The sequence below is a fragment of the Anabrus simplex genome, chromosome 2 (assembly GCF_040414725.1).
Source record: "Anabrus simplex isolate iqAnaSimp1 chromosome 2, ASM4041472v1, whole genome shotgun sequence".
NCBI classification, from domain to species: Eukaryota; Metazoa; Arthropoda; class Insecta; order Orthoptera; family Tettigoniidae; genus Anabrus; species Anabrus simplex.
This window is the reverse complement of record NC_090266.1, coordinates 902544843-902564502: the sequence shown is the minus strand read 5'-3', so window position 1 is coordinate 902564502 and position 19660 is coordinate 902544843. Positions and strand designations below refer to the sequence as shown.

General features: G+C 38.6%; 1 protein-coding gene across 1 annotated transcript in view; it reads right to left on the bottom strand.

Moving 5' to 3' along the window:
• The window catches only part of LOC136863174 (intraflagellar transport protein 22 homolog), a 94055-nt gene extending 82002 nt beyond the window's left edge, over positions 1-12053 (bottom strand). The window contains exons 1-2 of the mRNA XM_067139525.2: positions 11929-12053; positions 11623-11798 (exon numbers count right to left, since the gene is read on the bottom strand). Coding sequence (XP_066995626.2) covers positions 11623-11798; positions 11929-11967 — 215 coding nt within the window. The 5' untranslated portion in view covers positions 11968-12053. The remainder of the gene's footprint in view (positions 1-11622; positions 11799-11928) is intronic.
• Between the last annotated feature and the right edge of the window lie 7607 nt (positions 12054-19660).

Genomic DNA, 19660 nt, shown 5'->3' with positions numbered 1-19660 from the left:
CATGTGACATTCGTGCTGGACAAAACGGAGGTGGGACAGGTTTTTCTCCGGATACTCCAGTTTTCCCTGTCACCATTCATTCCAGCAACACTGTCCAATATAATTTCATTTCATTTGTCATCCGTTAATCATTGCCCCAGAGGAGTGCGACAGGTTTCGGCTTCCGGCACAATTCCTATTTTCGCCGCTAGATGGGGGCTTTATTCATTCCATTCCTGACCCTGTCGAATTACTGGAAACAGGCTGTAGATTTTCGATGTACTTATTCTGATCGTAAACCGATCATTTTTAATCTTTCCTGGGTTCGTTTTCAACAGCCATCTTTCCCTTCGGAGAACGTTCTTAGATTACAGTACCTTTCCTTGCATATAAATAAAAATTTAAACACATTTGAAATAAATGATAGGAATGAGATCGACCGTCCAGTTTTTCATCTCTATAATAAGGTCAATAATGCACGGAAGTATGTCTTTCATATGGCCAGAAATCCCCCCACAGTTGCCTACGCGCGACAATGGTGCTGGTCACATTCTCAACAATGACAATGGCAGCAGATGTAATTTACCGCCAAGTAGCGGTCTTGCATCTTGCTGTTGGGTCCAGAACATCTATAATAATAATAATAATAATAATAATAATAATAATAATAATAATAATAATAATAATAATAATAATAATAATGTTCTGGACCATCGTCAAATGTGCGGACCGTGCTGAAAACGGGTCCTGGACGGGTAACGACTAAGAATTTAGTCCGGCTGCGGGTTCAGAACCGCCAAGGCACCCATGACGACACCAGGCCGGATCTCCTGAAGGATTTCATCCATATTAAAAATGCTTATAGGAAAAGATGACAAAGATTTAGGGACGCAACTGACCGGGTGGAATACCTGGACCTAGCCCGGGAAGTATGAAATCTTTTTTTTTTTTTTGCTAGGGGCTTTACGTCGCACCGACACAGATAGGTCTTATGGCGACGATGGGATAGGAAAGACCTAGGAGTTGGAAGGAAGCGGCCGTGGCAATTAAGGTACAGCCCCAGCATTTGCCCGGTGTGAAAATGGGAAACCACGGAAAACCATCTTCAGGGCTGCCGATAGTGGGATTCGAACCTACTATCTCCCGGATGCAAGCTCACAGCCACGTGCCTCTACGCGCACAGCCAACTCGCCCGGTAAGTATGAAATCGATTGCTGGAAAGAAAGATTGAAAAATGGAAGGAGACTTGCCGTAATCTATTAGAAAACGAGTCAGATCGCATTTTGGCGGATTCTCGCAGAAAACGAGTCAGATCGCGAATTTCGGCGGATTATATATCTAAAACAATAAGCATTCAATTATAAATTTCATTATAATACCGTAGCGAAGCACGGGTACCTTGCTAGTTATAACATAAAACAACAAGATTCAACACACAGCAGAGCTGAATATACATATTTTATCCTAATTGTATCCATATGCCTGGCATTCTTTTAAAACTTGAAAGTGTTTTATTTTATGTACATACATGAAGACAAAATCTTTTATAAATATAGTGTGATAATTTTACAAGCAAATCGTATCATTGAAGCTCCAAAAACATCAACCAAGTGCACAACTATGAAAATAAGACTTGAACACAGAAGTCAACCGCTGAATTGAACAACACGCAAGACACGAATGTTCATGTGCATGAATTGTTCCTACATATATTGTTTTTATCTTATCTATATATATAAAAGAACATGTCCTGACTGACTGATTCATCATCGCCGAGCCAAAACTACTGGACATAATGAAATTAAATTTTGAGGATACATTCATAGTACAATGTAGGTGATCACTAAGAGAGGATTTTTGGATATTCCGTCGCTGAAGGGGTGAAAAGGGGGCTGAAATTTTAAAATGAATGTATCTATATCTCAAAACTTTAAAAGTTTACAGATGTAAAAATTGGTATTTGGAATCTCCTTTAAAAATAAGGAAACACGTATTTTTTTGTTTTCAGAAAATCCAAATAGGAGGGCTGAAAAAAGGTGAAAAAGGGGTTGAATGCCTTTAATGAGGATACTTATATCTCAGAAACTGAAGATATTACAGACCTGAAAATTCGTATTTGGAATCTCCTTTAAAAATAAAGAAATACGTATTTCTTTGTTTTTTGAAAATCCAATTAATGGGAGGGTGAAGAGGGGGGTGAATTTTTAAAATGAGTGTATCTATATCTCAAAACTTTAAAAGTTTACAGATGTAAAAATTGGTATTTAGAATCTCCTTTAAAAGTAAAGAAACACGTATTTTTCGTTTTCAGAAAATCCCAATAGGAGGAATGAATAATGGGTTGAATACCTTTAATGAGGGTACTTATATCTCAGAAACTGAAGATATTGCTGACTTGAAAATTAGTATTTGGGATCTCCTTTAAAAATAAAGAAATACGTATATTTTTATTTTTCGAAAATCCAATTAATGGGGGGGGATAAAAAGGGGGGTGAATTTTCAAAATGGGTGTATCTATATATCAAAACTTTAAAAGTTTACAGATGTAAAAATTGGTATTTGGAATCTCCTTTAAAAATAAAGGAACACGTATTTTTTGTTTTTGGAAAATCCCAGTAGGAAGGGTGAGAAAGGGTGAAAAAGTGGTTGAATGCCTTTTATGAGGATACTTATATCTCAGAAACTGAAGATATTACAGATCTGAAGATTGGTATTTGGGATCTCCTTTAACAATGAAGAAACATGTATTTTTTGTTTTTGGAAAATCCAATTAATGGGGGGATGAAAAGGGGGTGAATTTTTAAAATGAGTGTATCTATACCTCAAAACTTTTAAAGTGTACAGATGTACAAAGTGGCATTTAGAATCCCCTTTAAAAATAAAGAAACACGTATTTTTTTTTGTTTTTGGAAAATCCCAATAGGAGTGGTGAAAAAGGGGTTGAATGCCTTAAATGAGGATACTTATATTTTAGAAACAGAAGATATTACAGACCTGAAAATTGGTATTTGGGACCTGCTTTGAAAATAAAGAAATACTTTTTTTTTTTTGGAAATCCACCTAAAGTGGAGGGGGGGGGGGGGGAAGGAAAATTAGTTGATTTATCTCGAAAAAGAAAGATTTTGCAGACGTGAAAATTGGTACTTGGAATCTGCTTTAATAATGGATGACCCTAAAAAATGCCCTAAAAGTGGAGAAGAAAGTGCTTCCCAATTTAAGAAGAAGTGTAGGTCGGAGGGGAAAAGTTATGAGGGAAATAACAAACAAACTGTTCTTGCAAAAGGCCTAGAGTGCTAATGTTAACCTTATAGGCTATCTTTATTCCAAGAATGTGTGAGTAGGCCTAAGATTATTTTAAGGCTTTAGTTTCTTAGTTGTACTATGCAGAGTAACTTAGCAAACAGGTTATTTTTGGCAATAATAGTAATGCCTCTAATGCCTTGTGGGTTTACTTTCACTTTTAGGTTGTATGCCGATGCCATTATGAATGTAAGTACATTGGTTATGAACAAAAGATCAATATATTTAACCAGTTTTATAGCCTGGCAGACCACGTGAAGCAAAATTCATATTTAATGGGACTCTTAGGTGTTAGTGATGTTAAACATAGGTGGCATGGTTCGTTCACAGCTCCAGAAGAAAGTCGTCGGCAGGAAACTGTTTACTTTCCACTTCCTGATGGCAACGGGAAACATGCTCAGGTGTGTAAAAGAACATTCCTTGAAGTTCATGGTATTACAAAGCGAAGAGTCGAAACCCTAGCTGCAGCAAAAAAGTGGGGTGATGTGACCCATATTGAACGTAGGGGTAACAAAACTAAAGAAAGGAAATACACTGCTCAAGATGTAATAATAATGCTATATGCTTTACGTCCCACTAACTACTCTTTTGCGGTTTTCGTAGACGCCGAGGTGTCGGAATTTAGTCCCTCAGGAGTTCTTTTACGTGCCAGTAAATATACCGACACGACGCTGACGTATTTGAGCACCTTCAAATACCAACCGGACTGAGCCAGAATCGAACCTGCCAAGTTGGGGTCAGAAGGCCAGCGCCTCAACCGTCTGAGCCACTCAGCCCGGCGCTCAAGATGTAAAGCTAATAATTGATCATATTGAAAGTTTACCGAAAGAGGAAAGCCACTATACCATAGCCTAAAGAAAAGTACTGTACACTACATTGTTTTCAAATTATTAATTGTTTCTACAACAAAGTTTTCAAGAACACTACTTTTTACTTAGGGCCTACTATTATTATGACTTCAGTACTAAATTTTTTGTTTTATGAATAAAATTCACTTTAAAAAATTTTCTCCTTTCTTTAACGAAACGTTATCCATACCTGTTGTTTGCTACCTCTGCTCTTGTAAATTTTGCCTTTCATTATTGTGATACTTTAACGGCACTTAGCCCGGTTTTAAAGGAAGAGGGGTTGGCACATACCTCATTTCATAAAATGTTCAGACAAAAGAGGTAATTGTAAGAATAATATTCCTTAGGTAACATTAAGCTTTCATGAGTGTTTATAATGTAAGTGCTTCTGACTTTTTTATGCCTTTTTGGAAGAAAAAATAAAAAACAGTGAAAATGACAATGTTTTTTCTATTTATCTTAGAACTTACATGTTGGCACTTAGCCCAGTTTTTATATTCGGTCGACACTTATATCCGAAAAACTAAAGATGTTACAGACGTGAAAATCAGTATTTGGAATCTCCTTTAAAAGTAAAGAAACTTGCATTTTTGGGGGGCGAGAATCAACTTGCGGTGGGGGCGGTGAAAAAGGAGCCTAATTCCTTTTTATGAGGATACATATATCTGAAAACTGAAGATGTGACAGTTGTGATAATTGGCATTTGGAAGCTCCTTTATAAACAAAGAAGCAAGTCTTTTGGTTTTCGGAAAATTCACTTAAGAGGGGAGGGTGAAAGGAAGTGAAAAAATGTAATTCTTTTAATGTAGAAACTTATATATAAAAAACTTAAGGTTGCACACGAGAATTTTTTTTTGACTTGCCTAAAAAAAAAAAAGTAACTTGCATTTTGGAGTGGGGGGGGAATCAACTTGCTGGGGTTAAAAATTAATTGAATATTTTTTATGAGGATACTTATATCTCAAAAACTGAAGATGTTCGAGGCACGAACATTTATATTTGGAATCTCCTTTCAAAGTAAATAAACACGTGTTCTTTTGCCTATGGAAAATCCACTTAAGGGGGTGAATGAATTGAAAAATTAGTCAAGTACTTTGTGTGAGGATACTTATATCTCAAGTAATTTAAAATGTCCGGCTACATGGCTAAATGGTTAGCGTGCTGGCCTTTGGTCACAGGGGACCCGGGTTCGATTCCGGGCAGGGTCGGGAATTATAACCATCATTGGTTAATTTCCCTGGCACAGGGGCTGGGTGTATGTGTTGTCTTCATCATCATTTCATCCTCATCACGACGCGCAGGTCGCCTACGGACGTCAAATAAAAAACCTGCACCTGGCGAGCCGAACACGTCCTGGGATCTCCCGGCACTAAATACCATACGCCATTTTGTTTCAACTAAAAATGTTAAAGGCATGAACATTGTATTTGGAATCTCATTTAAAAATAAAGAAACATGCGGAGGGGGAGGGGGAATCAACTTAATGGGTAGGAAGTTGGGTGAAAAAGGAGTTGAATTACTTTGATGAGTATAATTATATCTCAAAAACTGAAGATGTTACAGACGTGAAAATTACAAATAGTATTTGGAATCTTCTTTAAAAATAAAGAAATACGCATTTGTTTTTTCGGAAAATTGACGTAAGGGGCGTGGGGTTGAAAATAAGTAAATAAAGAGTTGAAATACATTTATGAGGATACTTTATCTTAAAAACTGAAGCTGTTACAGACGTGAAAGTTGGTATTTTGAATTTCCTTTCAAAATAAAGAAACATGTATTTTTTTGTTTTCCGAAAGTCCACTTAAGGTGGGAGAGGGGTGGAAAGGAATGAGGAAGAAGAAATTGAATAATTCTTATGAGTATACATTTATCTCTACAGACATGAAAACTGGTATTTGAACATCCTTTAAAAATAATTAAACACATATTATTTTGTTGTCGGAAAATCCTGTTAAGGGGCTGAAAACAATTGGAAAAATGTGTGAATTTTTAAAATGAGTACCGGTATATCTACATTATATGTCATCCAGCTCCATGGCTAAATGGTTAGCATGCTGGCCTTTGGTCACAAAGGTCCCGGGTTCGATTCTCAGCAGGGGCGGGAATTTTAACCATGATTGTTTAATTTCGCTGGCTAGGGGGCTGGGTACATGTGTTTTCTTCATCATCACTCCATCCTCATCACGACGCGCAGGTATTCTACGGGCGCCAAATCAAAAGACCTACACCTGGTGAGCCGAATCCCTCCTGGGATCTCCCGGCACTAAAACCATACGCCATTTCATTTTACATTATATGTCAAAAACTTAACGTGCTAGAGACAAGAAACTTGGTATTTGGAAAGTCCTTTAAAAATACAGGAACCTATACCTTTTTGTTTTCGGAGAGGGCACTTAACACCGGGTGAAAAGTAGTGAAAAATAGTTGAATTATTTTTTATGAGGATACTCGTATCTTAAAAACTGTAAATGATATAGACGTGAAAATTGATATTTGGAATCTACCTTAAAAATAAGGAAACATGTATTATTTTTTTTTGAAAATACACTTAGATGGGGGTAGGGGAAGGACTGATCAAGGGGTTGCATTCTTTTTATGGGGATACTTATGTATATCTCAAAAACTGAATATGTTACAGATGTGGGAATAGGTATTTGGGATCTCCTTTAAAAATATAAAAACATGTATTTATTTTTTGACTTGAGAGAGGACTGTTTCTCTCATGTACAATTCTATGTCGCATGGTTGTCTTAGACCCAAAAGGTAATACCACAAACATGGTTTACAAAGAATTTCTGACCGAGCTCGATAGCTGCAGTCGCTTAAGTGCGGCCAGTATCCAGTAATCGGGAGATAGCGCGTTCGAACCCCACTGTCGGCAGCCCTGAAGATGGTTTTCCGTGGTTTCCCATTTTCACACCAGGCTGTACCTTAATTCAGGCCACAGCCACTTCCTTCCCATTCCTAGGCCTTTCCTATCCCATCGTCGCCATAAGACCTAATGTGTCAGTGTGACGTAAAGCAAAAAAAAAAAAAACACAAGATTTTCTGGGGTAAATGAAACTCAATTTTTGGGTGAGTTTTTATACTTTAGGAATTTTCAGACAGTCTCTTAGTACAATGCCGAGGAACAATTACTCTAATCAAATTACGAAATCCACGCAAGCGAAGCCGCGTGCAATTGCTAGTATACTTATAAGTTAGTTTTAACTGGAGATAGTGTTTTATAAACTAATTTTAAGACCTAAAGCATATCATTATAGACATATTATTGCATTGTCACACATAGAGACATACACGCCAGTTCCCATTTTGACATGCACCATTTGGACGTGACCAAATATTCGTTCTCATATGGCATTCCCCAGACAATGTAATCTCAATCATAGCTTCATGATCTATATGTGAATGAACTGCTCAGCTTAAGATGAACCTATGTAAGGGGTCGAAACCAGTACTGTAGCATAACAAGTGCAATAAATTAGTATTGATAAGGTGGAGGTCCTTTCGTATTTCTAATTGTCTACTTCCCTCAAAAACCAACTGAACTAGTCCTGGGTATCTTAAGATGTATCCTATACTTCTATTTCTTCTTATGGTCAAATTTAGCCAAACTGACCTCCTCTCACCAATTTGATTCAGTATCTATTCATTCAGGATTCGATCTACCCACCTCACCTTCAACATTCTTCTGTAAAACCACATTTCAAAAGATTCTATTCTCTTTCTTTCTCAACTAGTTATCGTCCATGTTTCACTTCCATACACTGCCATGCTCCAGACGAAAGTCTTCAAAAATATCTTTCTAATTCCTATATCAATGTTCGAGGTGAGCAAATTTCTTTTCTTAAGACAAGCCTTCCTTGCATGTGCTAGTCTTCATTTGATGCCCTCCTTATTTCTGCCATTGTTATTATTTTATTACCCAAGTAACAATATTCATCTACTTCCCTTAGAACTTAATTTCCTAATGTAATATTTCCTGCATCACCTGACTTTGTTCGACAGCACTCCATTACGTTTGTTTTGGACTTATTTATTTTCATCTCGTACTCTTTCTCCAAGACTCTTTTCATTTATTCAGATAATTTATTATTTACAAGAATTAGTGGATATTTAAATTCAAATTGTTAGTTTTACTGATTTTTGACTCATCATCATATAGTTCTAACTTTGCAAGCAATGAAACAACATGGATGTTAATGTTCAAGTGGAAACACTAAATAAAGACAGAGCCAAAATAAAAAGAGAATCCCTGTCCCAAAATTTAAAATTTTCTGTACATTTTGTGGAAAAGATGAAACCCTTAAATTCATATATTTGGCCTTGTTAATTTGATATTGGAGTTGACAGCTTGCAAATTCCTGTTTTATATGCCACTCATAGAATAACAAGATCAGCATGGAGTTTGGGTAAGGTTCTTTCTGACTGGACCAAAGCAGTAAATATACCAATCTACAAGCTAAGCAAACAATGAGAGAGATATTTCCTTGATCAATATTCAAGGGAAGATGTTTACAGGCTCAGCAGAAAACAGATGATAATCACTGAAAAAAGCATAAGATGAAGAAGGAAAAATGAAACCATTGCTGTTCCAGACCACAAAGGAGTCGTCAGAATCAAATTTTCAATAACTATCAGGTAACAAAGATGTTGTAGGGCGTACTAGGCGAGTATGTTTATTACAGGCAATAAAATGGGTTTCTTGTATGTTGACAGTCAGGCTACTGTAACAGCTGTTGGTAGAATGCTGATCTCAGAAGTATTTGGTTAGTCCTTCCATTCCCCAAATAGCGAGTATGGTCTTGGTAAGATCAGTAGAATTTAAGGATGTTGTTGGTTCCTGGCGCATTGAAAAACTCTTGCGGGACAAAGTTGTGAACAGATGTTAACAAGAACAATTATTATTATTATTATTATTATTATTATTATTATTATTATTATTATGTTACTATGAACTCTTATTTCTAAATAATTACAAGACTGCTCTGGCTCCTCAGTTGATTGATTCATACAGTGGCCTTTGTTCAGGGTGTCCTGGATTGGGGAATTTAGCTGATAATTTCTCTGGCCCAGGGATTGGTTAATTGTGTTTACGTTAATCACATAACACAGCACACAGGCAACCATCAAAGAAGCATGTAATAGCTGAATACCTACATCACTTCGCATAGGGTTGGTGTCAGGAAGGGTATCCCAACATAAATATGGGCCAAGTCCATATGTGCAACACAGATCACACATGCAAAACCATCAGAGTGTGGGAAATGCAAGAGAGAAAAACACAACAAATTTGCTTTACGTTGCATCGACACAGATAGGTCTTATGGCTACGAGGATAGGAAAGGCCTAGGAGTGGGAAGGTAGCAGTCATGGCCTTTATTAAGCTACAGCCCCAGCATTTGCCTGGTGTGAAAATGGGAAACCACAGAAAACAATCTTTAAGGTTACCCACAGAGCTACCAACAGTGGGGTTCGAACCCACTCTCTCGCAGATGCAAGCTCACAGCTGTGTGCAGCCTAACCGCATAGTCAACTCACCTGGTGCAAGAGAGAAAGAAGATAAGATTCACATAATATTGTAATCTTTTGCCCTTACCGTTCATGAATCTTTTACAGAGCAGGATTAAATGGAAGAGTAAGATATACAAGAGCAAATCAATAACTATCTGATATTTTGCTCTTATTGTCTTTAGGTTGGCTCTATGGTGTTGTGTGCTCACCAGCCACTAGATGGCACCACTGTCTATGTCTGTGGTAGGTTTCAGCATTATCAGATCAGTACAACTTGCACTGTTGTGACATAAAAATGGCCGCGCCACTCTCTGTTTGCACCAAGGGAGGACAGCATTCCGTAATCCATTTTTTGTGGTCTGCGGGTGTACCAAGAATGGAAATTCATAGAAGACTTTCAGCACAATATATGGGGACAATGTTTTGCCACAGCGGATGCTTCCATTCCATGCTCTGATGTTTTCTCTCTGGTTCGAAGTGTTAAACCCATGTTTCATCTCCAGTGATGATCAGTTTCGGAAACACTTCACCTTCGTTAGCATGACGATCCAGTAGGTGCTGACAGATTCTCGTGTGATTGCATTTCTTCTATTCATTGAGTTGTTTTGGAACCCATCTCGAACAGATGTTGTGAAAGTTAAGCCTGTTATGCATGATTTCACATGCAGAACCATGGCTAATGTGCATATGGTTTGCAATGTCATCAACAGTCACTCGTCTGTTATTCAGGATCATATCATGCACTTATTCAATATTGGCATCAGTTACGGCTTTCAGATGGACGCCTGGATCTTTCCACATCCTTCACGCTCGTGCAACCGCTTGTGGACTGTTCAATCCACTGGTAAACATTTCACTGTGGCAAAACATTGTCCCTGTATTGTGCTGGAAGTCTTCTATGAATTTCCACTCCTGGTACACCCTCAGACCACAAAATACGGATTACGGAATGCTGTACTTCCTTGGTGCAAAGAGAGAATGGTATGGCCATCTTTACGTCACTGAAACCTACCACAGATGTAGACAACGGTGCCATCTAGCGGCTGGTGAGCACACAACACCATAGAGCCAACCTAAAGACAATTAGAGCAAAAGTGTAGACACACACTGACTTGCCAACGTAGTTTTGTGGGAATCTTGTAGGCCTACGTGGTTTGGTTCCTGTTAATGATCTGATTGTAAAGGCGAAAGATGCTGCAAAACTGCAATCTAACACACTAGAATTTGAAAAGGACTACGGTATGATATAAACATCAGCAAAATTTACCAAAAGCTAGGCAGGAATTATGAAACTGGAGCAGGTGAAAAGTGAGTTAAGTTAATGCTATTCTGTTAGTTATGTTAACTTACAGACCAATTTATCCTGACCCTTACTTGGAATGTGCACCAGAGGCAAAAACTTACACTAAGACTATGACTCTCAACCTACCCTAAAATATTGTTCAGCTATAGTACCCAATTCACTAAGTCATTGAAATTATATTTCCTGCACTACATACCTATCATTGAGTATCAGAATACACCACTGGTGTCCAAGGTTAGAGGACTGAATTTCTGGTACAGTCAGTTTGCGTCTACAAATTTATGGACAAGTTAAATAACATCTTTCAGAGCAAAATCCTGACACACTATTTTTTCTGAATATTATCAATAGTTCAAGGGATATTATATTCAAATGATTATGATTATTGTTACTATTATGTCCGCCTCCGTAGTGTAAGGGTTAGTGTTATTAGCTGCCGTCCTTGGAGGCCCGGGTTCGATTCCCGGTACTGCCAGAAATTTTAAAAAATGGCAGGAGGGCTGGTATGTAGTTGAAATGGTACATGCAACTCACCTCCAATGGGGGTGTGCCTGAAAAGAGCTGCACCACCTCAGGATGAGGATACGAGTTTACCTTTTATTATTATTATTATTAGAGATGCTAACAAAGTATTCTAATTATTAATAACACAAATGAACATGTATGTAAAAATCTTACTTTTGGTTAGAACCACAATCCCAGAGCTCAATCTGAGTTTTGGTTGGTGCCTCGGTTCCAACACCTACGAGTGTTTCATATTCAAGAATTCTAACACCCTGAGTAGGACGATAAGCACCAGCTCCAATATTCTCCGGCATATCCGCCAAAAAATTTGCTATAGTAGTCTTTCCACTCTGGATATAAAAGCAAAGAAAGAAGAAAAAATAATAATATGAAGTTAAACTACAGTGAGTAAAAGAAAGGAAAACAGTAGAATGTGGCACGTTTAAGGATATCATTTATATATGTTTTGCAACAACTTACCCCGGCAGGACCTACAAATACGATCTTTAATTTATACATTTTAAATACGTCGACACTTGTCACTACAGGAGCAATGTATATACTTTCATACCAGAACTTAACTTCTTTGTTATTCCCGTTTCTATGGTTACGACGGTCCTATATGTTCTCATTGGTCGGTACACTGCTCTGTTCTGTTCTGTTCGTGAAGTTGATTTGGGCTCGTCATTTCACCCAGACACAATACTGTATTATATTTGTTCTAGTTCTACACGCGCACACAATTTCAATAAAGTAGTACACCAATGCAGTTTACAATGTTTTCTGAGTACGCAGTACTTGAAGATTGAGGGAAGTAGACCATGCAGCGGACTCAAAAAATGGGTTCAAAGCACTTGAAGTAGTTCTGGAAAAGACGTATCACCTAGACAACGGAGAGTGAGGAAATACGTATACAAGACTAGGAGATATAGGAAAAGCACAGGGACACAAGGTATACTAATCTCCACGCTAGAGTGGCCGTCTCAGCGACTTCTACAAAACATACACACCGGGCCAACATATAAGGGATAAGCAGGAGAGGGCAGTGGAACGACGGAGGGGTGGATATATGTGAGAGTGTAGGACTTTGGACAGATGGAAAGAAATATCTGAGCAACGTATATGGGGGATGTAGAGAGCGCAAAGTGTCAGTGAAATCGTAAACAAAAGATGAAGAGGGGCGACAGTGTGTTGATATGAACATCAATGAAAATGTACACGCGATCGGTGGAGGGGGAGATGTGAATAAACGGTAGCTATTGTTACGACCGCTCTACTACGTCTTACCTTCTGCCGCATTCTTCTGCTTGCTCGCCCAGCTGTTCACTAACTGGCCTGCTATCTGACACTGCTGCTGCTTCCTCGTTGTGACGTCACACCTACGTATTTTTCATCGAGTAACTTCTCGAATATGTTCACCACCTATATAAGCAAGCCATTCCTTACTCTCGGCGGTCAGACATTCAGTTGGAAAACAACTCAAGTGGAGAGAGCGGAACTGTTCGCCAACGGCTGGTCCGTTGCGACGTTTTACTTACTTTTATTTGTGAATTGCTGCATTGATGCATCAACAGACTGGGTGAGCAAAAGTTACAACCTTTTATATCTTTCGCGCTCAATATCAAGATTTGAACTTTGAATGTTAAATTATTTAGGGGTTTCGTGGTTTCAATTCCAACTAAGTCCTTCAGACTGGAACCTTTATCAACCTCATACGCCAGAATCAACTGTGCTTGGACAAGTGAGAGTAGTGTTGCCACACCTTGAACTTTTCACTGACCCGAGTGGTCGTTTACATTGCCAACGTGATAGCGTCTAAGCAGCCTGGAAGGATCCCCCCCTCTTCATCCCTTTTTTTCTCTTCTTCCCTCCTTACTCCGCTTTGTTTTTCTTTCCTTTTCTTCCTTTCGGATATTGAGTTCTAAAAATTCTTGTCCTCCGATGCGTTATAACTTTCCTGCCCTCCTTTGGGTGCAAAATCGAGATTGTAAGGGTGGCCTTAAATCATTGTTTATATAAAGATTTAGTGGCTTTGTTTCTTAATTAAAGTGTTTGTGTACTTATATAGGTGTTGATTCTAGTTTTCCACTGTCGAACCTTGCTCTTGGGCTTTTCTTGAAAGTCATGATAATAGTTCCCAAGAAATCTTAATAATTATTATTCTTGATTGTGTCTTGGTTGTCAAACGGGCTGAGCCCTTATCAAAAGTTTGTAATTCCCCTTCTTTGCTTATTGTACCCTGCTTATTCTTGTCATTTGGAGTTTAAAATACAACTTGTTTTAAAACCATTCTCCTTTTCTTACATTTGGTCAGTTGTACGTTCTCTCTCATTCTTTACCTTTCCCCTTTTCTTTCTTCTTAAAAAAAAATTGTACTTACCACGGACACCCCTCTCGGGTAGCCCGCCGTGGCGTCCACTGGCTCTGCTGATTGGTGAATGATAAAATCTGATATACTAGGTTTCACCCAACGAGGCATTGACCGCAAGTCTTCCATGGTCCGACAAGTCACCACCAGTGAAATAACTTTGGTTTACCTTGAGCGTTGTGGTGTCCCAATGATTATCTTTTGACGATCTTTGTTGTTGTTGTTGTGGGTCGACCATCTCATTTTCTATGCTAAGGTTTTCGTTCCTTTTGCCACTGGTATGAATAAAATATTTATTGGCACCCCACATTGACTTAACACGCCACAAATGGTAGCAGACAATCTTTTCCATTAATTATACGCTCTGTTTTTCTTTTCCTTATCGTTATGGCATATTTTTCGGATAACTTTCCTCTGGGTGACAGTTCTAATTCTTCACCACTTCCCTCATATCATAATCTGTCCTTACCGAACCCTCTTATCGGGGACTTGATTTCTTTCTCTCCTTCTTCGGATTCACTAATGCATTCTTCTGATGACATAAAATCTCCTCCAGTCGTCGAAAAACATGCAATGTTTCCATCACCATCCCATTTTTCTTCCTCCCCCCATCTTACTTCTGTTGACAGTGCACTTAATATTCAGATAGTTAAGCAATCATTGCTTCTTGTACCTCAGCTACAAGCTACTGATCCTCGCAGCTTGACCATTTGGCTTTTCTCTGTGAGAAAATTTTTAAATATTACACTTGCTTCCTTTCCTCAATTAATTGGTCTTTTGTCGGCTAAAACTACTGGTTTCTTTTCAAAATTTTGGCTTGATAATATGTCTAATTTTTCTTCATGGTTTCACTTACGGACTATCATACATAATTATTTTTTGCCCTATGAGATTCGTTACAAATTAAGCACTGAGTTTGTCCGTCGCCACCAACTGCCTACTGAATCTACACATGACTATCTTGATTCTATTACTACCTATAGTGATGTACTGAACATTGCTTGTAATACTTCTGAATTAATTTCAATTGTCCGTTTTTATGCTGCTCCTTCCTTTCGTCAGCTCCTCGATGCACTTAACCCCCCCACTACCATGCTTCAGTTATACAATTTGGCTCAGTCTCATGTCATTAATTCCTTAGGAGATCTTTCATATTATTCATCTATTCCCCCACCTGGTATCGTACCCCCTCCCCTACCTATTTCGTTACCTTCACCTTCTGTCTCTCCTTCTTCATCAACAAATCATTCAGCTATAACATGCTTTCGTTGTAAAGGTCAGGGACATATTTCTAAGTATTGTACTGCCCCACTTTCGGGAAACGCCTTCCACCCACGTCGTTAGGCAGTCGTCGTATTATTGGGGAAAATCTGCCTTCATTTACTTTTTCTCCTCCTGAAAATGTTCCTCCGTTTTCTTCTAGTGCTTCTTTTCTTCCTTCTACTTCTCATGTGTTGATAACTGTGAATAATTTGCCATCAGTTGCTCTCTTAGATTCAGGTGCTGCCGTATCCCTTATTAGTTTGCCATTTTTTGAATCCTTAAAAGCCAATTTTCCTCATTTGCAGTATACTCCATCTTCTCGGCAATGTATTTCCGCATCAAACCAACCTCTTCATATCCTTGGCATTATATCTTTAAACATTAAAATGCAATATTTTTCCTGGCCCTTTACCTTTCTTGTGGTTGAACATTTATCGTCTCCTCTCATTTTAGGGTTTGATTTTTTCTCACACTGGTCTCATCCTTGATTCCGTTCATTCTCAGGTTTCTTTTCATTTTTCATCCAAATCTGTTCCGTTGATAAACCCTTTTGATTATCCCTTTTCCCATCAGTCTTCCTCCCTCACAATTAATTCTCTTTATTCTGATCAGGTACAGTCTCTCCTCCAGGAATTTTCTGATGTGATCACCCCTAACTTAGGGACTGTTTAGAACTTCACAGCCCATATCGATTTGACTGACACTACTCCGGTTCGCTCCTCTCCGTATTTTCTTAGCCCTCCTAGGATGAAGATTCTTAATGAATTAATTGATAAGATGCTTCGTGATGGCACTATCGTTCCTTCATCCTCCAATTATGCCTCTCCTGCCTTCATTGTTAATAAACCTGATGGCTCCTTTCGATTTATAGTCGATTATAGAAAATTAAACGCCCGTATACTGTATGATGCCTATCCGATGCCTAAATTACAATCCGCTTTCCAACATTTTTCTAATTCTCATTATTTTACTATTTTTGACTTCAATTCTGCTTACAATCAGATTCCCCTTGATGATGTTAGCTCTCGCTACACTGCGTTTATTACGCCTACTGGTTTATATCAGTTCAAAAAAGTCCCTTTTGGGTTAAATCTTGGATCTCAGATCATGCAGCGTTTTGTTGATTCTTTATTTTCCGATCTTAAGTACAAATATTTGTTTCCTTTTATTGACGATATCCTTGTTTATTCTCCTGATTTCGAATCTCACCTACTGCATGTCCGTGAAGTTCTTACACGTCTTCGTTCCGTTGGCTTGACTGTTTACCCTTTCAAGGTTCTTGTCGCTCAAACATCTATCAAATTTCTTGGTCATATCCTCAGCTCACAGGGTGTCGCTGTTGATCCTGACCGTGTTTCCGCCATTCATAAAATTCCCCCTCCTCAGAATTTGAAACAATTGCGCTCCTTTTTAGGCATGGTGGGCTTTTATGCCAAATACATTCCTAATTTTTCTCAAATTTCGGAACCATTAAATCTCCTTAAAAGAAAAGGCGTTAAATTTCATTGGACTAATTCTCAACAAACTGCTTTTGATACCTTAAAATCCAAACTTTCTCGTGCCACCCTCTTGCAAATCCCCGATTTTTCCCTCCCCTTTGAACTTTCAACTGATGCCTCTGACGTCGCTCTTGGCGCTGTTCTACAACAAACTTGTAATGGCCAAATCTTACCCATTGCCTATTTTAGTCGTCTTTTATCTCCTGCAGAACAAAAATATTCTGACTACGAAAGAGAAGCTCTGGGGCTTCTTTTGGCTATTGAACATTTTGCCGAATACTTGGACCATCGCGAATTTGTAGTACAGACCGACAATCAAGCATTATCCTGGTTGCTTCATAATGCTCCTAAAATAGGTCGTACTGGTCGTTGGCTCCTTCGGTTATCTCGTTTTAAATTTTCGCTTAAGTTTGTATCGGGTTTTCATAATTCAGTTGCTGATGCTTTATCCCGCCTTTTTGAAGATACTCAATCCCATGACTCTGAAATTGATTCTTTGCCTGTTAATGCTATTACCTCTATTTCCTCCCTTACTAATTTTCCCCTTTCCTTTCAGTCCTGTGTGGACCATCAGAAACAAGATCCGTATTGTCAACAGCTCATTCAAGACCTTTCTCTTCCAAATTATTCTGGTCCTTTTCGTTTGCAGAATCGTCTGCTAATTTTTAAACCTACTCCACGTGCTATTTCTCGCCTCGTTCTTCCTTCAAATTTACGTCCTATGATTTTTCAGTATTTCCATGGTTCCCCTGTTGGGGGCCACTTTGGAATGGCCAAAACTTATGCTCGTCTTGCCTCTTTATTTTTTTGGCCACAGATGAGAAAAGACATATATTCTTGGGTTCGTTTATGTGATTCTTGTCAAAAACATAAGCCACTCAACCACCAACCCTATGGGACCTATGCCGCTTCTCCTGCCACTTATTCCGCTGAAAAATTCTATATTGATATTGTTGGCCCGTTAGTAAAATCCTCAAAAGCTAATGCTTATATATTCACTTTGCTCGACGGTTTCTCCAAGTTTCTTATTGTTCGTCCGTTACGAAATATTTCTTCCCAAATAATTATTAATTTATTATCCACTCAGATTTTTCCCATCATTCGTCTTCCTAAAGTATTAATTTCCGACAATGCTTCTATTTTTACTTCTAAGGCCTTTTATAATTTTTGTTTCTCTTACGGTATCAAGAAAGATTTTACTTCCCCCTATCATCCTCAGGGTAACATTGTAGAACGTTACCATCGAAATCTCAAAACTTTTCTTTCCATTTTTCATTCTACTGACCATAAGTCTTGGGATTCCGAACTCCCCCATTTTGTTTTGGCATTAAATGCTACTATTAATTCTTCTACCTCCTTTACTCCTGCCAAGTTGTTTCTTGGCAGAGAGTTACACACACCCCTTTCTTTATCTTGGAATTTATCCTCATTATTGGATACCCCCTCTCATCTTCTCACTGATACTCAACTGAATCAAGCCCTTCAAAAACTTCTTCACGCCAGAGATCTTCATCGTAAGGCTTGTAATTCCGAGTCCGTTCCCCATCTTTTCAAGTTTCTGATTTTGTATTATTAAAGAATCATCCCATTAGTTCTACTTCTCAAAATTTATCTGCAAAGCTTTCCCTTCGCTGGATTGGTCCTTTCCGTATCCTCTCTTTTCCCTCCCCGACCACTGCCCTCCTCCAATCCCTTGACACTCCTACTGAGGTTAACAAAGCTCATTTTTCTCAGATGAAGAAATTTTTCCCTCCTTCCGCTCCTGAGGGTTAAGGATAAAGATTTCTTCCAGGCTGCCTTTGTTGTTCCTTTTGGTGAGGTTTTTTTATCTTCTCTCATTTGTCCATTTTGAGTTTTCTATACTTGTATTTTCTTTTTCTCTTTCCTTTTGCTCACTCAATTCTGCTCTCTCCACTCACCCTCCCCCTATGTCTGACTCTCCCATATATAAATTTTAGGGGTTTTACATTACCTTTCTTGATTTCTCGTATGGGAAACTTTACTTTAAATAACGTATATTGTTCAAAAATACTTATTTTTATATCTATCTCTCTCTCCATATATATATATATATATATATATATATATATATATATATATATTAAGGCCACTCCTTTTTTTATTAATGTATATATGTCTATTTTTTGTAACTCTCTATTTCCTTCCATATCACCTTTCTCTTCCTTTCTACTTTCTACCATCTTTGTTTTCCCTTCTTCTCTCTCTCTTTCCTTCCATCCCTTTTTCCCTTTCTTCCCTTTTCCTTTTATTTCGCTGCTTATGCTTGTTTGGTTTTTGCTTTCCGTTTCTGCTTCATCGTTCTACGAGTTCCGGCGATGGTATCTTCCGTGGTCACCATGGGAATTTCTTCTCCGCCTCTGGATCATCATCGTCATCTCCCCCATCCTTCGGATTCGCCGAGTGGTGGGAATATGTTACGACCGCTCTACTACGTCTTACCTTCTGCCGCATTCTTCTGCTTGCTCGCCCAGCTGTTCACTAACTGGTCTGCTATCTGACACTGCTGCTGCTTCCTCGTTGTGACGTCACACCTACGTATTTTTCATCGAGTAACTTCTCGAATATGTTCACCACCTATATAAGCAAGCCATTCCTTACTCTCGGCGGTCAGACATTCAGTTGGAAAACAACTCGAGTGGAGAGAGCGGAACTGTTCGCCAACGGCTGGTCCGTTGCGACGTTTTACTTACTTTTATTTGTGAATTGCTGCATTGATGTATCAACAGACTGGGTGAGCAAAAGTTACAACCTTTTATATCTTTCGCGCTCAATATCAAGATTTGAACTTTGAATGTTAAATTATTTAGGGGTTTCGTGGTTTCAATTCTAACGAAGTCCTTCAGACTGGAACCTTTATCAACCTCATACGCCAGAATCAACTGTGCTTGGACAAGTGAGAGTAGTGTTGCCACACCTTGAACTTTTCACTGACCCGAGTGGTCGTTTACATTGCCAACGTGATAGCGTCTAAGCAGCCTGGAAGGATCCCCCCCCTCTTCATCCCTTTTTTTCTCTTCTTCCCTCCTTACTCCGCTTTGTTTTTCTTTCCTTTTCTTCCTTT